Source organism: Zosterops lateralis, assembly GCF_965231275.1.
Source record: "Zosterops lateralis genome assembly, chromosome: 20".
Taxonomy (NCBI): domain Eukaryota; kingdom Metazoa; phylum Chordata; class Aves; order Passeriformes; family Zosteropidae; genus Zosterops; species Zosterops lateralis.
This window is the reverse complement of record NC_139780.1, coordinates 4,867,123-4,890,112: the sequence shown is the minus strand read 5'-3', so window position 1 is coordinate 4,890,112 and position 22,990 is coordinate 4,867,123. Positions and strand designations below refer to the sequence as shown.

The following is a 22,990-nucleotide window of genomic DNA, read 5'->3' as shown; positions in this document are numbered from 1 at the left end:
TTCATCTCACAGGAGTGTGACCCCCTCCTTGGTCCATCTTCTACCTCTTGTGGGTGTCCAGAGTCTCCTTTTGAGTGCATCTCTTGGCTTGAGGAATGATTAGGGCAGTTTAAAAATCACTCCTGCATGCTGGGAGAGAAACCTGGGCCTGATGCTTGTGCTGCCCCTAAAGGTGGAGACCATCCCCAGGGGTTGTGTGTGCCCCAGAGCAGGGTGAGAGAGCAGGGAGCAGGACATGCAGAGCACTCTGCCTCTGCTGGGGGAGGATGTATTTCCAGGCATTTTTATACTGAATTATGGGTTGACTGTGCTGTTGCTGTTGGCATCTCCTTGCTTTTCTTCTGTTTTCCCTCCTGGTGTACGAGTGCTGTAATGAGGGAGAAAGGAAGGATAACTTCTTACCCCATTCCTCCCAGGCTGGGCTGAGCTTTGGTAGCTCTGCCCAAGGTCAGTGAGGCAAAGCTGCAGCTCCCTCCATACACCAGTGAAGGACCTGGTTACACTGTGGCTACACCTGCTGTGAGGAAATTGGGTTGTGTCTTGGCAAGAAAAAAAGCGCTGTGTTTTGCAGTGAGATCTGCCATTAGATCTGCCATGTGTGTTTGCCTCCTCCCTGGGAAACCTCCCAAGAGATCCAAGCTCTGCAGCCTGTACATGATGTACCTGCATGGAGGGAGGGAGGCTGTCACCATCCTCACCGGCTCCCTTCCCTTCTGCAGCTGATGGCACTGGAGCAGATGTGTTACCACCTACTCTGATTTCTGTACTAAGCAGAAAATGGCTTTCCAGCAGCCTGGACTTGGCCATTCCCTTTTCTTTTCCCAGGCAGAGTGAGCTGGGGATGACAAACCCTGCTCAGCTGAACCCACAGCTGGGTATTCAGTGGGTGCTCAGCACCAAGCTGGCTCTGGAAGGAGGAGGCTGGAGGTCACACTCATTTCTGCCAAAGCTGAAGTTGACCCTGGGAGCGTGAGGAGTTAATTGCAGTGACTCTGGAGAGGAGGATCTGTTGTATCTGCAGGCAAGGTCCGGAGGGAACAAGGCTCTGGAAGGCTGCATGCCTCGCAGCAATAGGTTTTGGTTTGGAGCAACTGAATTGTGTCAGACAAATGTGCAGCTGGGCAGATCAGTTCCTTGCAGGCTGGACAAAGTCCCTGCCCCGCTGCATCCCTGGCAGTGCAGGGTGGCTGGGCCTGCAGGGCTGTGCTGCTGCACCTGCTCCTGCCTGGGATCTGCCGGGAGCAGCAGGAACAGAACGTTTTGCTTCTCAGCAAACGAGTGGGAGCAGCAAACCTGGCTGTTCCTCAAACAAAAGGTTTGACCCTGTTCTCCCTGGCCTTGCCCAGAGGAGTCACTGGGAGCCCTGCTGGGAGGGTGGGATGTGATCAAGAGGTGTCACCTGAGCTCGTCCCCCAGCTCATCTCTGTTTTTTTGCTGGTTGTTTGTACAGCACAACTTTACAGCCCAAACACAAACAGTTGGAAGGAAGGTTCCTGCTGAGGGTTTTCTCCGAAGAGCCTTAAATCTCCCACAAATTAACGTGTTCATTCATTAGTTGCAACTCCCCAAAGCACCGAGCAAAGTTTGTGAGTTTAATTACTTTTTGCAGGAATCGGAGCAGGCAGAACCTTCAACAGATGATTATAGTTCATATTATTCATGCAGTTCTTCATAATCCCTTTCTCTGCTTAGACCATGGTCGACAGAGACTAAAATTGGAATCTGCTCATAAATTCCCAGCCCCATCCCGTGTGAGGTGTCTTGATCTTCCAGTGAAAGCATTTTGCTGACAAAACAATTCAGTTTCCTGAGAGGTGCAATGCAAGTCTATCTGTCAGGAGCTGCCAGGGTTCTGGGTGCTGGTGGGGAGGTGTTTGCCAAAGTTAGTTTTCACCCTGTTTATCTCTAAACCCGGAGCTGGGCTGGCTGTGTCACACACTGGGTGGTAAAAAGTAACAGGGGTTTTCAAACAGAAACATAGAATATTTATATGGCTGCGGACGTTTGTGGAAATATTAGTGGGAAAATCTAATCAACTAAAGTAGAATGCCAACAAAACTATTTTTAAATTAATTAGAAGGCTTGGATTAATTTTTTTTTTTTTTAACTGTGGAGGTTTTAATCCTCAAGTATGTATTTGGTCTATTTGAAGTTACTGTAGCTTTCTTGTATCATAAACATTTTAGGGCCACATTCCTCTTTGTGCACAGTCTGCTTTGTAAGAGACCCTGGAGGGTTTGTCTGCTTGTGGAAACTTATTGTTATAGTGGAATGAATAATTCCTCAGCTGCAGCTGTGTAATCCCCCCTGCACAGCTTTCCTGCCTTATAACCTGGATCTTAATGACTCCAGGACCCCTCCTGCTTCTCCTGACATCTCCTTGTCCCATCCGTGGGAGCTCCTCAGGTGTTGTGCTCCAGCAGAGCTGTGAGATGGGGATCTCCCAGTGCAGGAGGAATACTGAGTTAATAAGAATGCATATTTTTATTTTTCTTCCCCTGATGTTTAAAGGGCTTTATCCTTTAGTCTCCCAAGACAGCTTTACACCTGTGAGTCTGACTTTTGATGCAAGTTTACTGGGGAACGAGGAAGTTCAAAGCTCTGTGTGCAGGTTGCTGAATTGTTTAGCATCAAAAAGGAGGAAAAAGCAACAAAATTGCTCTGTGTGGAGGAGCTTTCAGGAACTCCTCAGAAACCACATTGCCTGCAGGTTCCATTGCAGGTGCAGGGAAGGAATAGAAATAATCAGTGCCGGGGAGTGAGCAGCCTTTGCCTTTGGGGAGGGTCCTGGTTTGCTCACGGCTGGGGAGGCAGGAGGGCTGTGAGCTGTGGTGGAGAGGGATGCTCCATCCCTTTCCAAAGGCAGGGGGCTGACACAATTGAGGCTGAGCTGGAGTTTGGCTGAAGCCCCAAACCTGTCTGCTTCAGGCTGATGGAAAGTGCTTGTGCAGCTGCTGGTGACCCCAGCAGTTGGGACCTTGGCTTTGTACTTCTTTCCAAGTGATAAGTGAGAGATTTAAGCTGATAAAATATTCCTCAACAGCTGTGTTTAATCTCCTAATGACATTACAAGTGATGTATATGCATCGACGAATTCGTGTCTTTTCCCCCTTGTTGACCTGGAAAAGCCTTTTATGGAACAACACAAGTGACTCTGTAACACTCTTAACAGCATTAATGTGAATGAAGTTCTCTTCACCATCAGCACCTGACTCTGCAGAGCCTGGAGCTTGATGGAGGCTCTAAGTGCCCAGAATGTGGTGCACTCAGTAATAAAGTAATGCAAAATAAAAGAAGACACTCCTATATGTATATAATTTTTTGGGGGGGTAGGCAGAGATACTCTTCCTACCTCTTTGGCTTTGCACTGTAGCCTCAGGTGAGAGTAAATTACAGGTCTGAGCACTTTAATGCACCTTCATGATGCAAGAGTTGACTCTTGTTTTGTGCTGAGTGCTGTCTGGGTGGGAATGAGTCCTGGGACTTGGCAGAACTCCTCTCTTTGGGAAGCTGCAGTGCATCAGCTCCTCTCTGGCCTGTTCTTGCAGGAGCTCTTAGCCCATGGCAGATGTTTCCCAGCTCCCTGGGAGAGAGCTCAGCCAGGCTGTGCCCTCTCAGATCTGCTGCAGCTGTGGGGAAAGGTTGGAGGCCAAAGCATCCTTGCACTGGGATAACTCCTGCACTCAAAGCATCAGTAGAGCTGCACCCAAGTGAGGAGTGATGGAGCTGAACCCAAATTCCAGTCCAGGGCTAGACTGGACCACACTGACGTGGTGCATCAGAGATGTGAAAGAGATGGGCTGGAGCTCAGGAAATTGTTTTACCAGGGCTGGGTAGGATGGGACCTTCCCTTTTACCAGCTGGCTCACGCTTCTGTCATTATCCCATGCTGGAACAGCTCTGTCCTGACCCTCATTCCATTGCTGGGGGAGGTTTGGCACATTAGTGGGTTGTACTGAAGGGATGAAATGTCTTCTCAGGGAGAAGGAAAAGAGCCTGTGGAGAGGCAAGGGGAAAGGCAGAGCAGTGGTGCAGCACAGCTGTGCCTTGGGCTGTAATGAGGAAAAATTCCCAGTGGAAAGAGCAGTGTCTAACTCTTGAAGGGGGATTTGTGTGTTTGGGGGAAGAACTGGAGCTGCTGCCACCCCTGAGCAGTGAAAACAAGGAGAAAATAGAACTGCCAGGCTGGCTCAGAGCAAAGCTTCACCCACCCAAGAAAGGCCAGAAGAAGATGCCAAGAGGACAGGGCATGAGCCTGACTTTTCTGGATGGAGTTTCAGGGCCTTTCTCATCAGGATGCTTCCTCCAGATCCCTGTGTTTAACAGCCTCCAGTGGACCTGTCCTCTGTGAGCTTTTCCAGTTCTGCTTTGAAGCCATAGGTATTTCTGGCAGCCAGAACATCCCCTGACAATGAGTTCCACAATTTAATTACAAGGGGAAAGGAAATGACCTTGGATAGATTTTTAAACCTGCTGCCTGATCCCTTTATTCCTGTCTTGTCAGGAGTGGTGCCTGGAGAGGGATTGAGAAGGGGAAATGGGAGAGAAGGTAGGGCTTGAATTTGGGAATGAAGTCTGGGGAAGAGGGAAAAATGCTTAAATAATATGGAAACAAAGCCTTTGCAGGGATGGGATGCTGTCGTGTGCAGTGGTTTAAATCCAGTGGGATATCTGGGGAGTATTTGGGAAGGTGAGGTTCTTACTGGGCTGTGTTGGCTTCAGAGCTGCAGGTGCCACACTGGGGCTGCATCTCTGGCTCCCAAAAACCCAACAGTACCTCCAGGCTAGAAATGTTGGGTTTTTTCCCCCGTCATCCAGTCCAGAGAACAGAAAATGTCTGTCTCCTTGGGGATGCTTTTGCAGCAGGACAATAAATAGCATCCATGGGCCTCCACAGCTTGCTCTTACAGCTGCATGTTCTTGTAACCAAAAATGTGCATCTTGGGTTTTCCAGACTGGCTCCCGGGGAGTAGGTGAGTTCATTCAGGAATTGCACTGGTTCAGGATGTCCCCACCTAATGTGGTTTCACAGAGACCTTCGTGCCTTTCACAGTGTTGGCTTCTTTACCCTTTGTAAATATTTCACCTGTTTTCTAAATTATTCATTCATTAAGTGGCTTGGAAAGGATGAGGAATCACGCTTATAATACATGTGAAGACTTAAAACACTGCAAAGCTGAAAGGATGTGAAAAAATAATTTGAGGAACGATTTTTACATCAGAATGAGCCCTGTTTAAGCACTGGGAGGGGATGGGAGATGAAGGGATGTGGGGTCTTGATGGATCTGGCACAGGCTGGGGTGTTGCTGGGATTTGCAGAGTTGGGGTTTGCATTGGGTTGGGATTTGGAGGCTGAGATCTTTATTAGGGGTGGACAGGGGAGCTGGCATGAAGTTGGGGGTGGCCACACTAAGGGGTCACAGGGCACCCTCAGACCTGGAGGTTCTTGGTTGTGTCAGTGCTATTTACAGCCATGGCGTGGATCCAGTACAATATAAAACATCTATTCTCCAGTTCATTGCTAACCTATGGCTTTTACATACTAAAAATTAATCAATTTTAGGTCGGGGGTAACTGAAATTGGATATTAAATCTGTCTCCACACAGCAGCGTGCCCCTTGCTCCCCAAATGAGGAACCTTTCCTTCCACTCCACCTTCCTCTAAGCAACAACCCGTGAAGGTGAAATATTGTCCCTGAATGGAGAAGTGTTTGGGTTTTTTTTTTGTTTGAAGGGTAACACAGCAATGACACATATTTTTATGGTGCCTCTATTCTTGGACCTCAAAACATCATTAGGCTGTTAATTGATTAAAGCCTGTCAGTCCCTTCTCGAGCAAAGGTGGTGGGTTTTATCTGTGATCACCATGTACTTTGAGCTGTTGTGTAGTGCTTTGTGGGGAAGGAAGGGGAACCTTGATGGTTTAGCAATGGGAAACAGGCAGAGACAAGCAGGGCTTGGAGGCCCTGGGGAGGCAGGGGAACACCCTGAGATGGGGAAACTGAGGCAGAGCAAGGGTGAGTCAGGGTAGCAAACTGAGAAGAGTCAGAGCTTGGAGCAGTGCCTCATCCCTGAGAGGTCTTTGCCTTTGGCTCCCTTGCTGATGGTGTTATCCCAGCCTCAACACAGGCCTCCAGCCATGACTGTGCAGTCTGGAGTGGGACAGCCCTGGGCTTCATCCACCCTGTTCATTCCTTTGCCTCCACAGCAGCTCTCAGGTATTTTTGAAGGTTATCTTCAAAAGCGAAACACTGGCTTTGGAAAACTGAATAAAGGCCTGCAAAACCCAGGCTCTGGCCAGAAGCCAGGACAATGTTCCCTAATTTTCTTCTGTATTCTCATCCTCTTTGCTGTTTTCCTGCAGTCTGGGGCAGATGTTCGTTATCGTGTTCCCGTTCTGGCCGGGGACTGTTCCTGCCTTCTGCCACCCGGCTGCTGTGGGGACAACAAAGTCTCCTTTAAATTGGGTTTTCATAGCCTGATACATCCTTGTGTCAGCCCCTGGCCTGGATGCTGTGCCAGATGATGGAGTTCAGATGTCAGTGCTGCTGTCTGAATCTTCTCCACTGCCCAACCCACACAGCTCTGAGCTGTTTTGGGGCTGCATCCACGTGCGAGCCAGGCTGGATGCATTTGGGGTGGGACCATGTGGGACCATGTTCCCCTACCTGAGACCACCATCCCTCCCCAAAGATCTCTGGGGTGCTTGGGGGAGGTCAGGTCTTCAAGGAATTGACCCTTTTGGGAGACAACTTCTGCATCTGTCCTGTGTTGTGCCTTATCACACACCTGGAGTGATTTTGTGGCAGACAGGCTCAGCTGCTGTCCCCATCACTAGCACAACCACCAGTCCCCACAAACAAAAAGGGCTTTTGCCAGTGTTAGTTTGGATTATTGCAGCATTTCTTGCTCTCCTGGGGAACCAATGTTGCAGTGGTGTCTGTGTTGTTGTTGAATTTGGCAGCTGAGGCAGAGCCTGACCTGAATTGGGTAGTTTTGACGGGCTGGAGCATTGAATGGAAAGCAATGAGTGCTACAAAGTCAGATTCAAGTTCAAAGTGCTGCCATCCTGCAGCACTCAATGGGCACCATCCTCCAGCAGTGCCCCACTCCTGCCCTCTTCATGCAGCCATCCATCTGGAGTGTCAGCATGGCCTCAGGTAGTGGCTCTGACTCCTCCTGGAGCTCAAGAGTGGTCTCCACATGGAGCAGCTCATCCCCTCTGTGAGACCTGCCCTGTCAGTGCCTCCCGTGCCATTAGAACGGACACAAAGCTCATTTTCTTTCCTTAATCAAGTCTGGCAGGTCTAATGGCACCACATGCTGAGCTCTGAAAGGGAAATTTGTTTTGATGCATGTTTGACAAACTCCAGAGTGTTTTTTGCTCAACAAGTTTTCGTGGGTTTCTGTTCTGGTGGCAGGGAGAAGCCCAAGTGCCCAAATCAATATGGTTCTGCTTGGATAATTGAGCTGGGAATTGAGTTCGTTATGTGAAGTGGCTGCTGAAGTGGATAATTGTGGATCTTGAGGTGTTTGTCCTATTTGATAGTTTGGATTGAAGAAAATTGAGGTGCAATTTCACAGGTGTATAGGGACAACATGGCTTCTGTGGGGATTCTGTGGTGGAGTAATAAAGCTAAATAACTCACAGTTCTTTGTGTGTTAGAAGAACAGGGATAACAAGGAAAAGAGCTTCAAGTCAAGTTTTCTTGGAATGGGGACCTGGCCTCTCCCCTCTCCCTGAAGTGCCATGAATACTGACTCTTCTCAGGCAATAACAAACACCAGCAGTTTGTGTAAAGCCCCTGATGCTTTATGCACTATTTCTGCAAATAATCCTTGTTTATAATTCAGTCTTGGCAGAAAAAGACTTTAAATTATTAAGGCGCTAAATATTTTGCAATGAAAGAACAGAGATAAAGCTCTTGGCAGAAACAAATTGCCAGGGAGAAGTTGTTCTCTTCAGTATGTTTGGGGCTTTAAAGTATTCTGAGAAATAAACTGTGGGGGGACTGGGAATTCATCACTTGATCAAAAGATTTGCCTCTCTCTTAAAAAAGCAGCTCTTCAGTGCATTCTTTCCGGCACCCCTGGAAATAGAGCGTCCCCAAACACCATGTTTGGGTCCCCAGAGCCATCTCCTCTCACCACAGGACTGAGGGTGGAGATCTCTGTCCTGCCTCCAGCTCTACCACAGCTTTTAAAATAATTTTCATGCACTTGGTGCTCCCCTAAGGGCAGATTTTCAGGGGATTCTGTATCCTTTCTTCAAGAGTGGGAGATGCTGCTGTGTCAGTGTCGTGTCAGTGTATGTTCTGTGGTAAATCAGGGGTGTTCCAGTGGTGTGGAATGATGGCTCTTAGAATTAATGATTTTGTAACCTGTTGCTGATTTTATCCTGATATTACATAGTTATTGCTTGTCAACTCCTGGAGTCAGACAGCCATGAGGGTGGATAGGTGTGTGTATATACATAAAGACATTGTATACAGCTACATATAGATGTATTTTAGGTAATTATACCCATAATCTTGTGGCTCTTCTTTGGAGAGATTTCAAGCATGAACTGTGGTTTTTCAAACCCCAGGGTGCTCTCAATGTGAGGGTTTTTTTTCCCATCATCTCAACATTTTAAATCAAAAATCATCCTGAAAGTGATGATGGGGGTGTGCAAAGTAGTGAGGCCCTGAGGTTGCCCAGAGAAGCTGTGGCTGCCCCTGGATCCCTGGAAGTGTCCAAGGCCAGGTTGGATGGGGCTTGGAACAACCTGGAAGTGTCCAAGGCCAGGTTGGATGGGGCTTGGAGCAACCTGGAAGTGTCCAAGGCCAGGTTGGATGGGGCTTGGAGCAACCTGGAAGTGTCAAGCTATTCATCTTAAAAAGCCCTTGAAGTCCTCAGCTCAGCACTTCAGCAAAACAAGACATCGCAAAATGACAAAAGACTCTTTCCGATGTCTGCTCCGAGTGGAGGGGCGCGCTCCAACCTGGAAACTGTCCAGCCCACGGCAGGGAGGTTGGGATGAGATGAGCTTTAAGTCCCCATCCAACCCAAACCATCCTGCAGCTGTGTGATTCCATGGCCCTGTTTCTGTTTCCCTTGCAGGAGACCTGTGCAACTGCAGCTCGGTGGGCAGCGCTGGGTGTGACGGCGCGACGGGGCAGTGCCGCTGCCTGGTCGGCTACACGGGGCCACAGTGCCACAGCTGTGCCCACGGCTTCTTCCCCGAGCAGGGGGGCCAGCAGTGCCTGCCCTGCAGCTGCAGCCCTGCAGGAGCCACCAGTGACCAGTGTGACCAGTGAGTAATGCTGCATGCCATGCGCGCCAGGCGTCGGGTTTTGTGGGTTTTGGGTCTTGTGGTCTGTGCTGGTTGTAAAAGGAAATAATATAAGCAGGAGGGAAGCTGGTTTTATAAAAATTCATGATTTTTGTTTCTCTTTTAAGAGATGAGTTTAAAAATATCTATGGTTGTGGCAAAAGCCCTGGCAGCTCCCAAGGGAGTTGGCTTGTGTTTGGGAGTAGCATGGAAGCAGAACCTTTCCCAGTGCCTCGTGCATGTGTTAGGCCCTGTTGGGCTGGGCTGCCTTCACAGCTGGGCTGGGAGGGGAGCAGAGGCTGGGGTGGAGCACGGGGGCTTTGGGGAGGTTTATTTTCCAAAGGGATAGGTTTTGTGCCAGAGGCAGGCAAAGCTTTGTGCTCTGCCCTTGCTGAGCATCGGGGTGGAAGCGGCGGCCCGACAGCAGAGTCAGCTCCTGCCTTGCCTGGTGTTTACAGTCACCAGAGCTGATGCTTGGAGCTCTTGTATAATGAATGTGTTCCTCTTCATTTCACCTCACCCACCCTCACATCTTGCCTTGTAAAAGCTGGCACGCAATTATTTCCCAAGCAGTGATCTGTCAGCCATTAGAGGTCTGTGCCTGAGCTGGGGGGTCTGTGTTCCTGCAGGATCAGACTGAGCAGCAGCCTGACCCTCTGAGCCTCCAGCTTGTGCTCATGAGGACAGCCAGTTTCAACGTCTCTCCTTGGAGGAGACCTCAACAACCACTCTGAAGCATCTTCCAGCCCTCCCAGGCTCCTGCTGCCTTATTGTCTTGTAGGGCTGGGTCTGTGCTCAGTGTGTGTTGAACACCTGCCAGGGCAGGGACTGAGTCAGAGTCAAAATGCTCTGCAGGGACCTGCTGCCTGTAATTATTTTATACATTATCTTTTCCCAAACACCCAAATCCTCTGTTGATGTCCTTCCTTTTTGTTTCAATGCTACATTTTTCTGCTTGCATCAGCTGTGATAATTCAGAACTCAAAAGTAACACTCTGGTTGAGGAGAGTGACCTTCTTACTGAAAGAGGTGATTCTTGGGGGTGGAAAGTATGAAGTTTTTCCACTTTTTTTTTTTTTTTTTTTTTTTTTTTTTTTTTTTTTTTTTTTTTTTTATGTGTGTGTGTATTTGGCTGTTTTAGGTATGGGAAGATGTGCCTGGAAGCATCTGGGTTTGCCACAGAATTGAAAGTGGGAGTTTGGTCAGATGTACTGAAAAGGCAAATTGGGCAGAAAGGCTGATGGGATAAATCTTATCTTTGGGAACTGGGAGAGGAGGGAAAGTACTGCTGAAGCAACTGTGTTAACTGGAGGGGAGCATTCTTGGCCCAGCTCTGAGTTCCTGGGCAGTGGGTGAAGCAGGGACATGTCTGGTGTCTCCCCGTCTCTCTGCATGGGGCGAGCCAAGGAACGCCCTTGGGAGCTCCAGGTGAGAGGCTCTGAGTTGTGAAGGAGAATGAGGTGGGGTTGGAGCCAAAAACAGCAGAGACCTCCCCAGCCTCTCCTCAGCACCATTTCACAGCCTTGAGGGACGTGGGAGAGGCTCATTCTCAGCCATTTAGAAGAGACAGGGCACAGGGCAAGATGTGGGGGGAGATTTGGGGAGGGGGAGGATGTTGCTAACAGAGATCACTCTGTTTCCCTTCCCGCCTCAGAGGGGTTTGCTGCAGACAGAGATGACCTCTGGGTGTTCAAAAAGAGGAAAATTAGGTCAGTTGTCTGTGTTATAGGGCTGGGGGCATCAGAAGAGCTGCGGGATGAGCAGCCTGGTGTGTAGTGATGTGTGTGGGAAAATGGAGTGGGACACAAAGCCCAGCAGGGCAGGTGCTCCCCTTGTTCCTGTAGTGTCACAGTGGGCAACAGGGCTGGGCACAGCTCCTGCAGCTGGGCTGGGTGGGGACAGGCACCAGGGGTGTGGTGCAGCCCTGCAGTGGGATCTGTCCTGGTGGCTGGGACTGCAGGGAAATGAGTGTGTGAATCCAGGAATGGGGATTTTAGCTCTCACACTGGCAACCCTGGGTGGCTGCTGAGGAGTCCCTGGAGGAGCAGTTTGTGTCCCTCAGGCAATCTGTGCTCGGGATGAGACACGCAGGCATTGCCCAACACCAGCACCCAGCTACTGTTTTGTTGACATGGAAAATCCTGTCAGTTGTACTATTTATTTATTTAATAAAGCACCAGCCCTGCTCGACTTGCACAAGTGAATTCCTGTGTGAGGCTTCAAAGGAAAGCCATGGCTGTTCCTCTGGGTGAAACACAGCAGAGATTCTTGGACTCTGACCCTTTTTAAGGGCTGCTGATTGGAAGGGCGGAGTGCCCCAAGGTCGAGCCCTCAGGGCACACAAAGATGTCTCTTAGGTTTCAGTCAGCTCGCCCACGCTTTTGTAAAAGTGCCTTTTAAAGCACCACTGTATGATGATTTATTAGTATTATTTCTCAGCACGCTCTCAGGCTGGCCAGATGGCAACCCAAGTCCCCTGTTTGTTAACTAGACCTCAAATGCAGACCATCAAACAAAAATTCAAAAAAATCCCTTTCCTGAGGCACAGAGTTGATTTTGGGAGTGAACATTGACCTGACATGCTGTCGCTATGAATGGGCTCCATGGCTGCTAATCAAAGGTCTGTTTGGGTGGTGGTTTAAATTTGATTATCTGGGAAGATCCACACAGATCCCCCCTGTGGGATGGCAGAGGATTTCTGTGCTCTGGTGGGAGTGTTTTTTTTTTTTTTTTTTTGTTAGATGAAAAGCTGTGTGTGGCTCAGGCTGGAGCTTGCGGTGGGGCTGGATGGAGTCTTGGGCTGCTCAGAGAGGGCTGACACATCTTGGAGAGGGGGAATGAATTGTCCCTGCTGTGGTTAACGCCTAGAAACCTCAGAAAAAACCACATTTCTTTGGGCTGGATGCTGTGCAGATGCTTGCTAAAGATAGCTGTGGCCTGGAAGTGTTCACAGTCCATAGAGGAAGGGTGGAGAGAGAAGCTGAAGTTTCAAGGGCCATGGTCAAGGTCAGAGTGGTGGAGAATGAGGTGACTCATGGGGCTGAGCTGGAAGGGCCGTGTTCCTGCTGCACAGCTCTGGGGACAGTGACAAGTGGGGACTGTGCCTGGTGATGTAGCCCCAGCCAAGAGCTGCCCCCACCAGCTGCATCCCTCACCATCTTTTGGGCCCTTGGAGTTGAAGGCTGTGTGTCCTCTGAGGAAACCAGAAGCTCCCAGCCTGCTGGAGGAGTCCAGGTGATCAGTGCTGCTGGAGGAGGTCACCGTGCCCAGGCTGGCCAGCACACATCTCCCAGCCTTGCACCCTGATAAGATTATTTTTCCTTTTTTCCTGTGCCTGAACTCTGATCTCCTGCTCCCTGAGGGCTGGCAGGGAGCCAAGGCAGGGGCAGCAGGAGTGGGCTGGAGTCAGTGGTGTCCAGTCCCAGTAGCCAGGGCAGCAGTGGGAGCCCTGGGGCTCCTCGTGGTGTTTCTGGCCCTGTGCAGCTTTGCCCGAAGTGCCACCCATGTCCCCAGGTGAGTCACAGCAGCCTGAGCCAGCACAGCAGAGCTGGGGTGAGCAAGGTGAGGGGAAGGAGGTTTGGTTTGAGGGAGCCCTTGGTTCTGCAGCCCTCGTGCCCTGGCGTGAGGAGCTGTGCAGGCACAGCTCTTCAAACACACACTGAGATCATTTCTCCATGTGAACCTGTCCTCTGGCTGAGGGCTTTGAAAGACCAGGACTGCAGGCAGCATGAGGCCAGCCTGGATGAGGCAGCATCCCCCTCCTGGGGAGCAGGAGATGGCAGATGACTCTGCAGTTTTTGCTTTGTTTATTTTTACCTTGCTGCCAGCACTGCCCATCCCCACGTGGGACTGCAGATGCCGGCCCAGGGCAGCCCAGTGTGATCCAGCTCATCTGCAGGAAGGCTGACCTGGATTTACCTCCTCTGAGGTGTTTATCCCAACTTTTCCTAGCCCAGCACTTGGGAAAAATCTGTGGCTTTTCCTTTCCTGAAGCCGTGGGGGCAGTGTGTTGAGCCTACAAGCAGCTGTCCCTGTGTGGATGCTCCCGTGGGTTTGGGATGTGTTTGGGGGAGTGGAGCTGTGAAGCAGAGATGCTGCTATGAGATGCTGCTGTCTGGCAGAAGGGTTCAGCTCTCAATTCTCTGTTTCCCTGGGAGGTTTTGTTTTTTAAACTTGTCCTGGTTCTAGGGAAGAAAAGTGATGCACCTGTGCCAGGGAACCAAGAGGAGAGCTGTGGCTGCTGTGGGTTTTAAGGATCACAGAATGTTCTGAGCTGGAAGGGATCCACAAGGATCATCCAGTCCAACTCTTGACCCTGCACTGACACTCCAGTAATCCCACCCTGTGCCTGAGAGCATTGTCCAAACATTCCTGGAGCTCTGGCAGCCTTGAGGCTGTGAGCATTCCCTGGGGAGCCTGGGCAGTGCTCAACACCCTCTGGAGGAAGGACCTTTTCCTGGTATCCAGCCTAAACCTCCCCTGACACATGGTTTACCTAAACCCAGGTTAACCATCTTAACTGGGTTAGGTTTTCCCAGTTCCCTTAAAAAGCTCTAAACTAATCCTACACATCTGCTGCCATTGTCCCTAGTGCAAACAGATCCTGTTAAACTGGGCTCTGTAGATTAATTTAAGTTGCCCTCTCTGCCTGTGCCTCAGTTTCCCCACAAGCAGAAGGGCAATGGGAAGCAGAAGCTCCAGCAGACAGCTTGGAGGTGGTGTCTGGTCTCCTTTGGTTGCTGTGGGCTGAAACCCCATGCCCAAGGGTGCAGTGCTGTGCCTTTTTGCTGATCCAGCAGCCTTTTCCTTACTGCTGGCTGCAGAGATATCCTGTGATCCCAATTCCTGCACGGCTTGTGCTGCAGGCTGGGCATCACTCATGTGAGAGAGAGCTCCTGTCACTCGTTTCCAGTGGAAGAATAAATGATAACTCACACACATAAATCCCCAAGTGTTAATTCAGAGCTGCTTTGCCCCCTCAAGGGGACCTCAGGCTTTGTGCTCATATTAAAAAGAATGAAGGCAGAGTGTCCCTGGGAGCATCTGCACATGGCTGGAGCAGGGAGGGCAGTGGCCATCCCTGTGTGCTGCCTTTGTGGGGGGATTCCGTGTGCAGAGGCTGATCCTGTGACCCCCAGCTCGTGGGGATTTCTAAGAGCCTCAGGGTAAGGTCAGCAGCTCTGGACAAAGAGCTTTGTTGAGGCCTTTGAATAAGGGCTGGGGGTTCTTGGGGAGCTGGGCAGGGAGAGCCACACACTGGGATTGTGGAGCTGGTGGGATGTGGGAAGATGAAAAGGGACTGTAGGGGGGCAGCCTGGTGTGGCACAGTCTGGACACACCTTGAACCTCATGCGAGGCAGGATTTGGTGGGGTTGTTTTAGTGGTCAGGAAATGCAGGTCCATTGAAATTCAGGGTTTTTGTGGAGCTTCACCAGCCTGCAGGGCTGCTGTCCATCCCAGAGCCCGGAGGATGTTTGGGGGAAGTGATGGAGCTGTTTTGCATAGATAAAATCTTCATTTTCTGTCTGCAGAGTGTCATCACACTTCTGAAATGTCTCTCTTTTGCGTGGGATCTGTCTTTCCATTCTGCTGTATTTTAGAAGCCCAGTAAACCACATCAGGCACTGCTCCCCTTTGGAGATGTGACCTTGGGAGCTGAAATCATCAAGGACTTGTGCTTTAAAAACCCCCCAAAACCAGACAAAACCCCCTTTTTCTGTTTAAAAAGACTGCTCTCCCTTTTATAGATCAGATGAGCACAACTGGTGGCTCATTATCTCCCAGTAATGCCTTGTCAGCATCACTCTGTAGAGAACAGATCTTGTTTTGTAGCGGAAATTATTACATGTGGACGTCAGAAAAGCAGAAGAATACCCTGTTAAAGCCTATTTTTCTGCATGCTTTAATTATCTAAATCTCTCCCCTATTCCTGCCTCTCACATCCTTTACATCTGATTAGCTCACCTCCTCTCTACCCCCAGAGAAGGGAAAGGTACCTGAACCCATTTTTATTCAGTTGCAGATGGGAATGGGAAATGAATGAGTGACTGGACACAGCAGCAGGGAAAGGTGGATTGTTATCATCTCCCCTATGGTAATTGTGGCTTCTCAGAAATCCTGTTATTTTGTGGATTTTCCAGCAGGCTTTGCTGTTCCTGTGTTGTCTTGTTTGCAAACTTTGCTGCTCTGGGAAGCACTGACTGCCCCCCAAATGAAATCTGGGCTCAACTGTTTAAGCTTTTGGGGTAAATTCTGGTTGCAAGGTGGTGCCCAGGGTGTGCTTCAGGCACTGCTTGTACCCTGAGTCTTCTTCTGCCGTCTGAGCAGAGGCTCCAACAGAGGTCTGGGGCATGGAGGGACCACTTTGGGCAAAACAGATATGCTCAGTGGGGACCAGCCCCATCTCCCTGGCATCCCCATTGATGTGTCCTGCATTGAGGTTCCCTGGCCCATCCCTGCACATGATCCCCACAGGGATCTGGGTTTACTCTGAGCAACCAGGACCCACCAGCTGAGGTTGAGATTTTGCCCTGAGTGAGGCTTTTGCTGATGGAACTGTGCAGGACCCCATCCACCCTCCCTCTCCAGGGTCAGTGTGGATTTTCCTTCCCTGCCTTCAAGGGCACCTGGAGGAGACAGCCCAGGCTGAAGATTCCTGCCTTTCTTCAGGCCTGGCTGGGGGTTCCCAGCTTTCCCTGGCAGGGGAGCTGGGGCTGTGGAGGCGGCAGTGGCCAGACAAGGTGGCCCTTTGACATTTACAGAGTGGCCTTTCAGAGCTGTGAAGTGTCTCTGCTCCGTCAAGGGCTGCCCTACAGAGCAGCTGCCGTGCCCCAGCAGGGAGTGAGGAATGTGGCACACAATGGGCCAGTGTTGGCCCCCATAAAGCTCTGCTTCTTGTGTCCTCCACAGAGGGGCTCAGAGAGGGAGGGCTTGGCCCTGGCCCCACTGACTCTCCCACAGAGCCACCTCAGCCTCCAGCAGCTTTGGGTTGAGCTGAGGGAGTGGGGAGGAGAAACCCAATGTGGGGCTTTTTCCTGCTGTCCCCTTCCCCATGTGCTGGTATTGCAATAACTGACTGACAGGGAAATCAGCACTGGGTTGTGAGGGTTCTTGGTAGCCTCAGGATGAGAGGATGTGGCCTCAAGCTGCACCAAGGGAGGTTAGGTTGGACATCAGGAAGAATTTTTTCATGGAAAGGGTTGTGAAGCATTGGAAGAGGCTGCCCAGGGGGCTGGTGGAGTCCCCATCTCTGGACATGGCACTCAATGCTCTGGTGATGATCAGTCACAGGTTGGACTCAGTGATCCTGGAGGCCTTCTCCACCTAAATGATTCTGTGATTCTGAGTGTTAACAGCGTTGGTTTCCCACCCAAGTGTCTTGGAGCATTTAATTTTCAAACGTGAACTTTTCCACGTTGCCCAGGAAAGTGTAACAGAGATTTATCCCCTGGCTGCTGTCAGACATCACACAAAATCAGTGCTGGAGGAGCCCAGCTCATTGGAGGAACACACCATTTTTGGAGACATCTCTTCTGAATCCTCCTGATCCTGTGCAGAATCCTTTTGTCTTATCCCATCAAAGTGTGACAAAGCCTTTTCACGGGCTTTGTTCTAAAGGTGCTCATAGCTCAGCACGATTTCCCTCATTCACACGGAGCTGTCACTGCTGTTAATTGTGTCTGTTCCAGGGACACTCCCGGCCCTGCTGGGGTCACTGATGGGCATTGCTGTCTCTGGGGCTTCCCCAGGGGATGAGGCACAGGTGAAGCTGGAGATGCCACCTGGAGATGTCCAGGGAAGGGCTGGTGTAGCCCTCACTTTGCTCTCTCTCTTAGGGCAGTGTGTCCCTCCCCAGCTCTCCAGGGAGATGATGAGCTGGGCAGGGTGTGGGCCTGTGCTCTGTGCTCCAAGGTGGAGACAATACATGGAGCTGGCAAAACTCTCATTGTAGGTTTTGCATGGCTCATCTGCAGGGCATAGCCTGGTTTGAGACCTATAAAATCTCCCTCCTCTGTCTCTGCCCCAAAATCTTACCAATCTCATATGTTTTGAAAATTAAGGCACAAGAGCTTGGTGCTTTGCTGTTTTGCTTGGGTCTGACATAGCCAGCGACTCCCTGGGCTCTGACTGGGGCATCCAGGCTTTTCTGGTTTCTGGGAATATATTCAAAATTAATTTCTCCCTTCCTCCTCCTTGGGGGGCGAAAAAAAAAGGAAAGGAAGAAAAGGAATGATTGAAGCTTGCTGAGGGTTTTCTGTTAGACCATTAACTGTGCACAGCTTGTCTCCCAACAGCCCCTAAGGCCATGGTCCTTCATCCTCCCATCCATCTTGTGCCTGTCATGTCCCTGCTAAAATCAAGATGTTTCTGTGGAGGAGGAGTGGGGACCCCTTGCAGATGTGGCTGCACATTGTGGTCTGTCTCAGATCACAGATACTTTAATGCTTTTTTTTCCCCTTGTGATGAGGCCTTGAGTTCCTGTGCAGTCTGTACAGCTCCCAAGCCCTTCCCCTCACTGTGTCCTTCCCCAGCAACCAGACCTGGCAGAAAATCATCTGCAGGATGCTCTGTGGCTTCAGGGGCTGTTCCCTGTGCCCTGATCCTGAGACATTTCCAAGTGGGCTCAAAACTGTCTGCAGTCCTCCTCTTCACCAGTATCCAGGGGAGGGCTGGGGTGTCTCTGGTGTGTCCCCTTGACTTCTGTACCTGTAAAGCTGCAGTCCTGTGTAAAATCCCAGCTCAGGGAACATTTGGTTACCACCAGTGGCACAAATCCCTTGGCAAGTGCCAGGATCCTGTGGCTCTTTCCCCTTGAGAGGAGTGGAAGGGAGCTGTGGGGTCTGGGCATGAAACCAGGCTGGCTTTTGCAGACATATTTTGGGGTCTAGGCTGTCCCCTGCCCCAATATTTTGCTTCTATTTACACTGTCCTGCCCCCTGTCTGTGGGACTGCTGCTGCCTGGTGTAGCTTTGTCCTAGTCCAGCCCCAGGCTGTCACCTGAGGCAGAGCCCAGGGATGAGGATGAGGGTGATCGGTTGAGCTCCTGCCTTGGAGGGATCCCAAACCTGGTGTGTGGAGGGTCAGATCATTCCATGCTGGATCCAAGCCTTGGATGTGGCTGTGCCCTGACCAGCAATCACTGCCTGCTCCTTCTGCCAGTGCCTCGTGTGCTGGTGATGGTTTTAATCAGTAGGAAACATCTGTAAAGTTGATGGATGATGTGATGGTGATACACACCACCTACATGGTCTCCAGAGTGAGTCTATTCATAAAAAAAACTGGAAGAAACCAATGCTGGCAGGAGACTCTGATTACTGGAAGTCTGGTTTTATCCCAACATGTATTTGTATCAATTCTTTGTGAGAGCTGAGCATTGGCTGGCTTCAGAGGGGTTAATCATCATCTGAAGAGGAGTTGAGTAATTGATGTTGCTGCATCAAAACGTTTCCCTCTTCCCATCCCCCTCGTTCCCCCCACTTCCCCCCAAAACGAAATTCTTGGCTGATGCTCAAAATCCAGTTCAGTTCTCACTGTGCAAGTATTAAACTGTGGGTCTTTTCTTTCAAATTTCTGGATTTTTATGGGCACAATTGGTCTGTTAACAGGATTTTTTTTTTTTTTTTTGTGGTTTCAATGCATTTATATCATTGACCTTTGCTTTAAAAAGTGTCTGACAGACTTTGCTGGGCTGGAGCTATAAAAAGGAGTGTTGTAAGGGGGCTTTATTCTGTGGAAGCAATGACCACAGGCAAAGCTTTATATTTGCTGAGTGATTTAATTCTTGCACATGCAGGACTTGGCTCTGCGCCATGTGTAACATGTTGAGAAAAGGTCTGCTCAAGAGGCATTCAAACCAAACTTTCCAAACAGTCTTTTTTCTTTTTTTTCCCCCCCTTTTTTTTTAAGCTTTCTTTCCTGTTATTTCTAAGCTAACGAGTAAAATCAAGGGACTGTGCCCCAAAATGCTGAATTGAGCTCCAGCAGGGTCATTGGGGAAATAAACCTCCTTGAAAGAAAGGAAATGAGAGTCAGGGTGGAAACAGGGAGGAAGAGGATGGTGTCATTGAGAAAAAAAGGCTGGATCAGGCAGAGGAGGGAGTCAAACAAAACTCTCTGAACTCCAGGAGGAAGCCAGGGAGGGTGAAGATGATGCAGCTCAAATGCCTGGTCCTACAAAACCCTGCTCATATGGTGCATCCTCAAAGATGTGTTTTCAGGCTAAACATCAGATTTTCCTCCCCAGAGCGCAGGCTTTTCCCTGCCTGTCCCTGCCCTCTTACAGGAATAGCAGTAGCAGTCAGGGGCAAATAATAAAAAAGCTGCTTTTTGTTTGCGCTTATTTTAAACACTGTGACAACGTTTGGATTAATGTTGGGTCTTGTGAAAAGCTCTTTAAAAGTCAAACATTCTGAGCTGCTTACCAGCCAAACATACTGAGCTGCTTACCAGCATGCCTTTGAGTTTTGCATCTGCCTGCTGCACTTCCAGATAATGGCCTGAAGAGCAAGGAAACATCATATTTCTTTCTTCTTGTTGTAATCAGGCCATTAAATATGCTTGAGATTTCAGATTCTGCAACTATTTAACTGTGTAGCCCCTTGGGCTGAGGTCCATATTTTGGTGAGTAGTTCCTCTTCCTTTGGCAAGCAAACAAACAAACAGCAGGAACACTCAATTATGCTAATTTCAAACAGAAGCAACGTCTTGCCCAAAACATTGCAATCTACTGCCTTTTAGTTAAAAACAACACATCAACAACACATCAGTGCATCAAACATCTATTAGTTTTAATCAGCAGATTTTTCTGGAGGCTTTTAGGAGCAAATTGTGCCTTGCTCACTCTTCCCAGGAGGAAAGGGGGAACAATGGATGAGCTTTGTGGAGGCACAGTGAGCCCTGAAATGCTGACTTTAAAAAGTGTTTCAAAGGTGTTTAAAAGGTCTTTGAAGAGGGTGGAGGTTGTACAGGGGAGAGCTCAGAGGGTGATGCAGCATGTAAGGGCTGTCTGTGGGTGGTATCCCCTCCCCTGCAGATAAATCCATCACCTGGAGGGGACCAAATGCCGTTTATTTGGGTTCACAGAATTCACAGAATCACTGGATTGGAAGAGACCTTCAAGATCATCAATTCCAACCCAGCCCTAACACCTCAACTATGGCCCTGAGTGCCACATCCAGTCTTTGTTTAAACACATCCAAAGATGGTGACTCCACCACCTCCCGGGGCAGACTATTCCAGTACTTTATCACCTTTTCTGTAAAAAACTTTTTCCTAATATCCAACTTCCTTTGGTGCAGCTCAAGGCTGTGTCCTCTCCTTCTGTCAGTGCTGCCTGGAGAAAGAGACCAACCCCACCTGAGCACAGCCACATTTCAGGGAGTTGTAGAGAGTGATAAGGTCACCCCTGAGTCTCCTTTTGTCCAGGTTAAACAACCCCAGCTCCCTCAGTCACAGGGTTTGCCTTCTCAGCCCCTCACCAGCCTCGTTGCCTCCTCTGGTTGCTGTCCTGGTTGTCTGCAGCAGGCAGGACAGGGGTTCCTGCAGATCCCCCCTGGGCTGTTGGGGATGTGCAGAGACACTGGCTGCTCTCTGTCCCTTGGCTTGGCCATTCCTGGTGGGTTCAGCCACCTCCAGCAGTGCCCAGGGCTGGATGGGGAGGAGCATTTCTCCATTCCTGTGATTCCTCTGAGAGTTGAGCTAAATGCTGCTGATGTATAAAGTCTGTTATGAAAGCAAAGTATTGGAAGCCTCTGTGTGGAGAGAGTAATGCAGAAAGCCAAAGGAATGAGGGTAACCTTTGCTTTTTATAGCTCCTGGTATTTGTTTGCTCATGGCAGCCACCAGCAATGCCCTCTGTGTTCACAGTGCAGTGCTCCACCCTCCCTGCAGTCACACTGTGCCTGAGTAAACAGCTCCTGTCTCGGTCAGCTGGAGTGGAAACCTCTCTGGGGAAGGGAGAACCCTCTCCTGTCTCTCCCTGGCTTTACTGGGTAGAATTCAGCAGGACAGAGGGGCCTTGCCCAAGTGTCCATGGAGATGTGGGAGGGATAAATGGAATCATGGAGGAGAAGAGGAGGGAGTGCAGGTGGCTGACACCTGCCCTGGCTGGAGCCAAGCAGGACACACGAGCTGCTGCCCCAGCTCCCAGGGGAGCCAGGAGAGCAGGTGGCGAGCAGGGAATTGTCTTCTCACATGAAAATCTGGGAGGTGCTGCTCAGTTCTGGTGTGGAGGGGAGAGGATGACCCAGGCCGGTGCTCTGGGACTGTTCAGGCACAGTGACCATGGGTGTGCCAGTGTCCTGCAGGACCCAGGGCTGGTGCACAGGTGCTTGGTGGTGCAGGGACTGCAGAGGGGCTGTTGGGAGCATCTGCTGGGGCTGATGCAAGGGGATGGCTCTGGGCCAAGGCTTTCTAGAATGAGCAATGATTTCTGGTGCCCAGCTGGAGATTGCTGTCAGGGCAACTGGCTTGGCAGACACTTGTACTTTCCTGAACTCCCCATCACTTTTTGGAAATGGTTTCCTCTGGGTTTCATGTCCTGCTTCCAGCAGAAAGGAAGAAAGGGAGTCCAAAACCCTGCCTGCAGGTTTGTACCTTGGATGCCTCCCAGCACAGCCAGATCTCACTGTTTGTTTTTCCCTCTGCAGCTCTGGGAGGTGCCAGTGCAAAGTCGGTGTCACGGGCTTGAAGTGTGACCGGTGCAGTGAGGGCTACTACAGGATTAATGAGACCACGTGTGAGCCCTGCCAGTGCAACAACCACTCCCAAACCTGCCACAACTCCACAGGTGACCATGTCCTCTTGTGATCCTGGGGCTGCAGACTTCACCTGCCCCCTCTTGTCTCTGGTTTTTCTGTTCTCATTCAGCACACTCTGCTCTAATCTCATTCATCTACATCTTTTTGCCTTGTGTACCCAAAATTGTGGAAATGCAGTCTTGGGATTGGTCTCCTTTGAAGGAGAGCAGTGAAGGCTGTGTGCTTTAGCCCAGGCCGCAGTGCAGAGTCCTCATTCAGCAGCCTGTATCAGAAACTGGAGCTCTATTGTTCTCTGCACTTATACAAACACACAACAAGGGATTTTAAAGACCTTTTGTGTAATTGCTGTTTACCTGGAAACATATACTGTGCTGGCACTGACGTAAGGGGACTTGCTGCCACAGATAACAGGATTAGAGCTGGTAAAAACTGGCAGCATTTAATGAATATTGCCCACTTTTTATAGATTGGCCCTGTTCATTTTCCATGGTTATTTCTTTGGCTATCTGTCACTCAGACAGATGTTGATGGAGTGCAAATGTGGAGGGAGAGATCCTGGAGGAGCAGTTGTGGGACTGCCTGCACAACCCCCACTTCAGCCACAGCACTCACTTCAAATTCCAAATTCTCCTCAAAACTTCCAGGCTGAAAGGCAGTTCTGTAATATTTATCCAGGAGCTTAGGAAGGGGTAATAATTAAAAGTAATGTTGCAGAATTTGTTGGTGGAGAGGCAGAGCTCATGAAATCAGGTATTTCTGGGCAATTTGTGCCTGTGTGTTCCTTCTTGGGCTGTGTGTTTGCAGCAGAGGAATGCCCTGGTCCGTGGGCACTGGGTCTGTGCTCCCTGAGGGTGAATTCCTGCGTTCCCTTGAGGATGAATTACTGCATTCACTCCTGTACTGAACTCTGTGTGCTTAT

At 50.0% G+C, this 22,990-nt stretch overlaps 1 protein-coding gene across 1 annotated transcript in view; it reads left to right on the top strand.

Moving 5' to 3' along the window:
- MEGF9 (multiple EGF like domains 9) overlaps nt 1-22,990 on the top strand; it is a gene marked incomplete at its 5' end in the record, with an annotated part of 49,323 nt that overhangs the window by 14,130 nt on the left and 12,203 nt on the right. Inside the window, 2 exons of the mRNA XM_083876029.1 lie at nt 9,103-9,295; nt 21,961-22,100. Coding sequence (XP_083732155.1) covers nt 9,103-9,295; nt 21,961-22,100 — 333 coding nt within the window. The remainder of the gene's footprint in view (nt 1-9,102; nt 9,296-21,960; nt 22,101-22,990) is intronic.